The following is an 8,713-nucleotide window of genomic DNA, read 5'->3' as shown; positions in this document are numbered from 1 at the left end:
ATACATTTAGCTTATTCATACAAAACACAGCACCTTTTAAATTGTGATGCATTTGTTTCCTGCATAAATCTCGGTCTTATCAAGTCATTTTAGTCTATAATTGAGTCGTAATCCCTTATCTCAACACATGAGGGACATAGAGTGCAGTAAGAATATGTGCATCAATTACAACGATATAGTTTTAAATATATATATAAGATGCTCTTACTGCACATTTTTTGTGTTAAGAAAATACTAGGACCCACCTATTCCCAGAATTAACTTAACTTTATGACATTTCGTTTTTTTGCACGGTTAGACTCTGAACTGTAGTTGGTTAAAATGATCTCAGACGATGGTGGCTGTAGGTGTGGGACTATAACCGGGACTATAACCGGGAGTATAACCGGGCCATGGGCGGGGACCTTAGTGCTCGTGTGACGTCAGGAGGGAAACTGTTTTGGGGGCAGAGCCACAGGACGTCTCTCAACAGCAGCGATCCCTAACCCGGACAAGATCCCTGTCGACCCCGGACACTTGAACCCGGACTGGTTCATCTGCTGTTATTCTGCAGACTTCCGCAGCACACCGGGCTTCATGTAGCTCCGAGAAACACCGGTTACGTCATCCGGTGCCAGGAGGAAACAGCCTGAGTCGATATTTAACGCGACTCGAAAGCTTCGGCATGTAGCAGCTCTGTGTTCAGGTACGTTACGGCTGCGTTTCTAGCGTTTGTTGTGCGTCTTTGGCTCCACATTTAAACCTCGAATGAGACCGCGGTTTGGATCTGTCTTTATACGGTGCTGGTGGACGTGTATGACGAGAGGACATCTGGGTCAACTGTGACCGGTGGTGGTCGATTAACCGAGCTGTCATGAGACGTTGAATAAGCGTTAAACTCCAGAAAATGTTTAGTGTAAGAAAAACGAAGTACATGGGTGAACTGTAATCTGCACATACAATGACTAACATGCATCCGTCAGCTCGACCCCTTCAAGATGTTCAAGAACGTTTTTTAGTGTTTGTAAATGAATGTCACTTTTAATCAAGACACAAGTTGCAGAGGCTGTAATTAGAGCAGTCATGTTGATAGAAGAAACTTAATCCCATTTACTGGTTCACTAGTCTTGCCCTCTGTGATGGAGGGGGCACTGAAGACCTTGTGATTGTTATAAATGCTTCCACTGCCTCACCTCAGCCCAAATCCATCTGTGCTGTGTCTCTATAAATCAGCAGGCTGCTGCAGTGGTGGGACCGTTCAGTTCCTGCAAGTCATTAAAGCCCGACAGATGTGGGACAGATGTGAGGGTAGGAGGTGGACCGGGTAGGGTCAAATGAGCAGGGTCTGCTTTGCAGTGTGGCGTGGTCGAAATCTGTTTGGAACCACTCCAACATCTAAAACGCATACAAATAGCTGTTAAGCTGCTGTGTGCAGAGGGCATTCCAGCAAAATGGGATTTTACTGTATTTACAGTTCTTGTCTTTCCCTTCCTGCCTCTCATCTGCCACTTTTCTGAATATCGTTTTATCCGTAACATAAATGTTAATGGTTCTAATGCACTTTTTTTTTTATATATATAATCGAATAGGCTGTAAGGCTGTCCATCATGAAGAAGCGAGCCAACAAGGTGCTGGAGGAGGAGGAGAGGTTGTGCTGCTGCGAGTACATGAACAGACTCGGAGAGCGCAGCCATGTGGGAGCCTGCTGCTGTGACTGTGAGGACCTGGATGACGCCTGTGACAGGTGAGCGGTAAACTCAAGTCAGTGTAGGACTGAGAAAAATCACCTTAAAGTTGTTTTGGTGTCCAGCTAAATGAATTGTGTGCATTCATGGTCCCCAGAGGATGAATTCAACCTGCTGTGGGGATTCTCAGACTTTTCCTCCAGCACCAACAACCGATCAAAGTTTTATGTGCAGACATTGATGTTCCCGCAGGATGAATTATAATAACTCTGGGGATCAACTTAACATTAGCAGGCAAACATGCCAAAATAGGATGGTTAACATGGTTAGCTGTGTTGTCATTGTGTGTATGTTAGTATGCTGATGTTAAGCCCCTGGCATAGCTTCTTGTTTGATGAATTACCTTGATTAACTCATGAATTAGTATTATTATTATTATTATTATTATTATTAGTGAAGTATTTATTCACAGTACACAAGAGTACACAAAACTTTTTTTGAATGTTTTTATTTAATAACAATTTCTGCTGATTTGTAAAACGTTCTGCACATTCAAATCACAGATATTCCACATATCTGTGTTCATTGAATAGTTCAGAATAAAGTCATGATGTTTTAAGAAAATATCTGCCTGTCTGCTGTGGGTTATGCTCTGCACTCTTCTGATTTGGTAGTATTCCCTACAGACCGTCTGACAGACTCTCTTGAGGAGTGCTCTGCTTTTCATTGGAGGTGGAAAACCCAAACTAACTTAAAACACTTCTGATCTGTTACTCTTTCAGGTTTATGAAGAGGGAGCCTCAGAAACCGGAATCCCTGTCACATGTGACTGCAGTTTTCACAGACCGGATCCGTGTGCCCTGGCTGTGGGGTGGAGCCCGAAAAGTGGAACTGTCCATCATCCCTCCTCTCATTCTGCTGCCGGTCCTTCTGCACGTCGCTGCTCTCCACTTCCTGCTCGGCATGGTGGTTCTGACAGCTCTGCCCGGCCTGGTGCTGTGGTACTACTATTTCACCCACCGCAAGAAGGGACAGACACTGTTCTTCCTCAGCCTGGCCCTCTTCTCCCTGGCGTACATGTACTACTTGTTCATCACTGAGGTGCTTCCCAAAGGGGATATTGGTCTGGTCCAGCTGGCGGTGGTAACTGTCGGGGTCACACTCACCCTGGTGGCCCTTGTCCACAGCAAGAGAGAACCTGGCGTTGTGCGGCCAAACCAAGAGTCCGTCCACAGCACGGTGACGTATTACAGCCCTCTGGCAGACAGAGACCCTGCCGTCAACGGGGGGAGGCAGGATGTGACCATGACCGTGGCCAACCGGGCGGGATCGTCGGAGCATGCGGGGGCGGAGCTGCAGGAAGGCGGCCGAAGGAACTGGTGTCCGGTGTGCAGGGTGGTGCGGCCCCCGAGGGCGGGACATTGTCGGATCTGTGGCGTCTGCGTGCTGCGTCTCGACCACCACTGCGTCTGGTGGGTGCCAATAAAAATGCCTCTCACTCGGCCTGTCATCACTGTTCCTTCCACTTTGTCTCACATCTCTAACACCGAAGTTGTTCGTCATCTTCTCGTGTTTTCGACACAAACTATTCAATAAATCAAAAAAAAAAGTCCTTTTTAATTGTCAAAACAATGACCTTAAGTGACTGTCTTTCTTTCCCAGGTTAGGTAATCAGCTCAGACTCGGTGTTTGTCCCGTTTACACCTGCTGTGTCTTTTTTAACCGTATTTGTATGTTGTGTCGAGCCAGCATCACGCACTCCTATTATTCACAGCTGCAAGTGAACAGTTTGTGTGGTCCTGCATGTGTGTAGTGTCGTGTAACCCTGGGGTCTCAGTACGATGTTTTGTGTGTGTCTGTGCGTCCCCCTCCGTCGGTGCTCGGGTAGGATAAACAGCTGTGTGGGGCAGACCAATCACCGCAGCTTCCTGCTTACGCTCGTCTTCTTCCTGTTGACGTCTCTGTACGGGATCAGCCTGGTGCTGCAGAGTGTGTGTCCTGACCAACTCCTCTTCACCGCCCTGCTCTACTGCCCGGGGGTCTACGACCAGTACAGGTACTGAGCGCCTAGACACACAATTGGTACACTCTGGGCTGGATAACTTTAACATTATAGTACCTTAACCTTACCTTTTAAAAATAGACAAATTGGTGTGTCAATGTGTTTCTTTGACCCCATTCATTGTTATTGTTCTCAGAAAATAAGATGCTTTCAAATTTAAAGAGAATAAAATTAAAATATTATTAAAAGTTTTTGATTGTCCAATGCTTTTGTGTCTAAATGATGATGATATGAACGACAATGGGGACACATTTTTTTTAAATCGGTCCAGTATTGAGGGAAAACGCTGCAGGCTGCAATGTAAACGCTTGAGGCATTGCAGCCTACAAGAAATGCTTGTTTTTGCAACTGACAGGCTCAGATCGTTATTATAAGTGTCTGTCAACATTATGAAAAGGACCCTACAGAGAAGTAAAACTTTACCCTTCACTTGATCTGTTATTGTGGGTCTTGCTTTGTCTCATTCTGAAATCTTGAGTTGCATCCAAATTGTCTAAATCAGCTAAACAGTCAACCATGACATACAAACCAGATCAAGCGAAAGTTAAAGAAGAAAAATGTATTTCTCTGTAGGGTCATCGATACCAGTAAAAGTTAATCAACAAATTACAGTACGTTTGTAATACTCAAACTATTAGACTGCTGACAAGAGTATTTTCCATTTACGAACTTTTCTCACTGTCTGTGTTTCAGCGCTGCACTTTGCTTCACCTGTGCCTGGTACAGCAGTATTGTGACCTGTGGGCTGCTCCACCTGCTGATGGTGCAGGTCATCAACGTCAGCTACAACGTAACCGAGCGCGAGGCACGCATGGCCCTGAGAGACAAAACCGCTCGCAGCTCCTACTGGGGGCTCGTCGTGGACACTGGCGTCTACTCTCGAGGTTTCCGTTGCAACTGGGCAGAGTTCATGACCATGGGAGGAAAACTGAATCCGCCCTCTCCCGTCCCAGCAGACCTCGTGTAAGAGACCGATTCCCCAACCCTGATTTTAAAACACGAGTTTGGAGCTAATGGTTGCTGTACTTGTTCATGTCCTCTGGATGGCAGCATGGCTCTTTTCACTCCAATTGCCTCCTCTGCTTGCCGCAAATTACTTTTATCGCTGGGTTACAGTTATTGATTTTTGGACACATAGCAATAAAAACTACAATAAGACACATTCACTTCCAATAATGTCACCCACGACATCTCCTCTATGCAGCTGTACCCACTCACACTGACCGTGAATCTCTTTCCACGTGTCACTAGTGTCTCTGCCAAACAAATATCACCGTATCCTTCACACTGACTGCCTTCTCTGGATTTGAACATTGTCTTTATGTCTCCTCTACATTCTAGTGCCTTGCTGGGAGTCGGCAAACAAGAAAAATGTGAGAGTGAATAATTGCTCTGGTCCTCGTGAGGATATTTTCTCTGAGCACGGCGCCAGCGACAACATGACTCCTCAATGACGCACAAAACATGGGCTGAACACCTTTTCAAAGTGGGTCTCTCAGCACACTTTGTCCTCCACAAACACTTACCTGCAGTGTTCACAAAGGAGGGCACCTAACTTGACTTTGTGAGCGTCATGGATTATGTATCACCTATGAATGAAACATCTCAGCACAAGCCACATAATCGGGCAATTAAATTTCTGCAGTTTGTGGTTGCATTTCGCGTAATGATCGGATAGCCATGAATATATTAGTAGTTACTTTTATCGTCTTTTCGCTGGTTCAAACGGATTGCTGAATTAATTAAAAGCAAATAAACCAGTACACATTAATGTCACCTTGAGAAGTTTTCCAGTGTTTTCCACTATCGCTGCTTTTATTAAAGCGATTTCAAAGGGATTGAAAGTTGTATCGGTCCAGTTGTGTTTGAATAAAATTGTAATTTATTTTTAATAAATTAATGAGGTATGCGCATGTGTATTCATTGTGTTTGTATGCGTGTCCCCGAGAGTGTTTGAGATGTTTGTATGAGTGTGGAGTTTCTCCCAGAGGCTTTACAGTGGATGAGAGCAGAAATCTGGCAGAACCTCGGCCACTCTCCTTCCCAGCTTCTCCCGCCGCTCCTCCCTCACTCGTTCCTTGCGCAGCAGACAGGGAAGCTGCCTCCAGGCCAGCAAACATCGCCGCAGCACCCGTCTGAAGTGCAGGCAGATGGAGGGACAGACGGGAACAGAGCAAGTGAGCAATAAGAAACTGAATTATAAGGACCTCTGGGTTGACAAATCCTAATGAGTTTTCACATAAAGTCACTGGGGGCTTATTGACAGTGGCAGCTGGGCAGCCGGTGGGAATTCACCTGCAGGCTGTGATCATGTAGCTGACCTCACCTGAGAAGTTTAAAACCACTCGCATTCTGCGTCAATGACGGTGAAATCATTGAGTTAGAGCAGTGCTACAGAAAGCATTCATTATGTCCACAATGGAAAACAGAATAATAATGCTGTTACTAAGAGCTTAATCAAAACCCAAATGTTTTTGCTGATTTAAATGTATAGTGTGAAGCAAAAGCATTTAAATGTAAATTAAAGTTTCCACTCATTCAGTGAACTTCCAAAATAGAATAAGCCTTAAAATGTCTAAACAGTTCAAAATGATGTTTAGTTTGATACAAATTCAAGGCATTTTGTTTTTCTTTCGTACTGTGACCAAACTGCGCTGATATTACATTTCAACTTGTAATTAAGCAAGCTGTTAAATTTAATTTGACACCGTACTGGCACGCTGCATCCACACAGTGAACATATGGGATGGTCGTGGGCAGCAGACCTGTTATTGTGCTCCTGAGCCAGCTTCTGACGGTCCCGCTCCACAAGCCTCTCCTGGGTCACATGGTCCAGCAGTGCCAGCAGAAACCTCCTCAGAGTGCGAGTGCGATAGAAACGCTCGGCTCTCTCCTCCTGAATCATCCGCCAGTCATTAAGCTGAAACATACAACACATCCTCAGAGACGGGTGGATTCTACTGCATTTATAGCAGTGAAGTCCACAACGGAACAACTGCAGGTTGGTTTGAGTGATGAGGACAGCACTGGGTTAATCACAAAAAGAGGAAAATAGTCTTTTTGAAAACATGATTGAAAACATATTGAACTTGTGTGTGAGTGTGTATACACACTCTTTTCCAGCGGCTTAAGCTCCTCCGAAGCAAAAAATGCCGGTACAGTTGGTCAACAGAAGCTTCTTTCTCAGCCTGGGACTCTCGTGCTGATTGCCGCCAGCCTAGTGTGCACCGCCTCAGGAGGAAGAGATTGTGATGACTCTCGGCCAGCTGGCGGGGATTGAAAAGAAAAGTGTTGATGCACGCTGATGAGTGCATCCAAACTCAATCATACGTGCCAGGTTGAAACAGTGGAGCGTTATCAAATGATAAAGGGCCTGCCTCCGATACATGTATGCACACGAGTTAGTTTTTTCTGCGTTCAGTGGAGAGGAACATTTTGAAGATGAAATAATTACATGCTTTAGCACATGAGTGTGCACGTCTGTTCTGTACGTGTGCAGGTCCAGAGGAGTGTAAGTGTGTTCCTGGGTGGTGGGTTTACGTGGAGCGTTGCCTTTGGGTGTTCGTTTTAGCTGCGGAGTGAACCCTTTCATCACAGTAGGTTTCATATTGCTTAGTCTATTTAATGTGTTAAAGTGCATTGCCTGTGGATGCGCAGCATGTGGTTGGTGGTACTTTTATAAAATCATAATAATAATGACTAACTTTTATATAGTAATTTGTAATCAGGCAGGCAAATGGAACAAAAAAAAACATCCCAGCAACAGGAATAATAAATGCAGAATAAAAAATAAATGAATGCATGAATCAGTCAAGAAAAAGATGAGAGCCAGACATTCTACTCATTAGGGCATTTCTTTAGAAGGTTTTTATACCATTGGTTAAGGAAAAGCTGTGAGCTTCAGTTGAGGCGACTGACGGGACATAAAAAGCACGTATGATCCTCTTTGAATGAGATTAGTCCATATAATCTGTGTCATATGGAAAAAAAAGTAAAGCTTTTTAATGTGAGACAATTGGGAAGTATTGTGTCCACCAATGGTCCGTGAGCCACAAGTAGAGACTTAAATTATAAAAACTCATTTCAAGGACACACATTTCCTTTCAACGAAAAATATAGCTGACGTATGCAGTATTGTATGCAAGCCAGTCTATAACCAGGTCGTTTTTTTATTATTCAGATCCACAGTGTGTACCTGGACTTGGATTTACCCTTGTAAGTCTAAATGTCCTCATGCTTATTGTAATTTGTTTGAAGGAGCATGTGTGGTCATGAAAAGCCTAAAGCACTCCTTGCACAGCTTCCTGGTAAAAAAATTAAGGCCAGAATCAAAAGTTTCTTTCTCAAATTGTTGAGTTGGAGGACTGAGGGCAGGCTGAATTTGACTGACAATACTCTGTATGTTGCTGTAGCTGAAAGCTGAAAGGACAAGACGAGTGATTCACCTGTAAGTTGACTTGTCTGATCTGAATGAGACGTTTCCATGGAGCCAGGCCTCGCCGTAGCAGCAGGTTTCTGTGGTAGTGCTGACGGGCCACCTTCAGGAGCTCCTGTTGCCTTTTCATTTGCCTCTGCTTCTCCTCTTCGTTCTGCGCAGACAGAAAGAAGTGACATTATTTGAATATGTTATAGTGGTCACTGGGGTACAGTCCTGCTACATGTCGGTCAGCGGTACTGCTTCCTGTATTTTTAATTAATGTTATTGAGAACAGCCAGGAAATATGAATCTCACCTCTCTTTCCTGCCTTTTCTCCTCCCTCTTCTTTTCCGCTGCTTTGTGTTTCTCCTCCTCCTCCTCCCTCTGCCTCTGCTCCTCCGCAGCTTTCATCTCAGCCTGAAAAGTTCCAATTCAATTTGTGTTTTTTTAATTTTGTTTCAGACAATTAAAACTCGTAACTCATCCTACAAAAACAACTCGTCAATCTCTCACCAGTTTTTCCTCGTCTTTCTTTCTCTTGAGTTCCTCGATTTCCTTCCTTCGTTCAGC

The 8,713-nt window shown here is 44.5% G+C and overlaps 1 protein-coding gene across 7 annotated transcripts; it reads left to right on the top strand.

Moving 5' to 3' along the window:
- Window positions 1-445: 445 nt before the first annotated feature.
- Window positions 446-5,635, top strand: zdhhc23b (zDHHC palmitoyltransferase 23b). Of its 7 annotated transcripts, none has more exons than XM_076080923.1 (7): window positions 446-685; window positions 1,216-1,281; window positions 1,569-1,723; window positions 2,447-3,136; window positions 3,553-3,720; window positions 4,420-4,689; window positions 5,068-5,635. In XM_076080923.1, exons 3-7 carry the CDS (start codon window positions 1,587-1,589, stop codon window positions 5,111-5,113), a joined length of 1,311 nt encoding a protein of 436 aa, XP_075937038.1. In that variant the 5' UTR covers window positions 446-685; window positions 1,216-1,281; window positions 1,569-1,586; the 3' UTR covers window positions 5,114-5,635. The 7 variants fall into 7 exon arrangements, with proteins under 7 accessions (XP_075937038.1, XP_075937039.1, XP_075937037.1 ...); XM_076080924.1 differs by having other exon boundaries at window positions 1,216-1,287; XM_076080922.1 differs by having other exon boundaries at window positions 1,216-1,303.
- The last annotated feature ends 3,078 nt before the right edge of the window (window positions 5,636-8,713 follow it).

Source organism: Anarhichas minor, unplaced genomic scaffold (genome assembly GCF_050575085.1).
Source record: "Anarhichas minor isolate MPS153535 unplaced genomic scaffold, ASM5057508v1 ptg000074l, whole genome shotgun sequence".
Lineage (NCBI taxonomy): Eukaryota > Metazoa > Chordata > Actinopteri > Perciformes > Anarhichadidae > Anarhichas > Anarhichas minor.
Note: the sequence above shows the minus strand (reverse complement) of the source record. Positions and strands in the feature narration are given on the sequence as shown.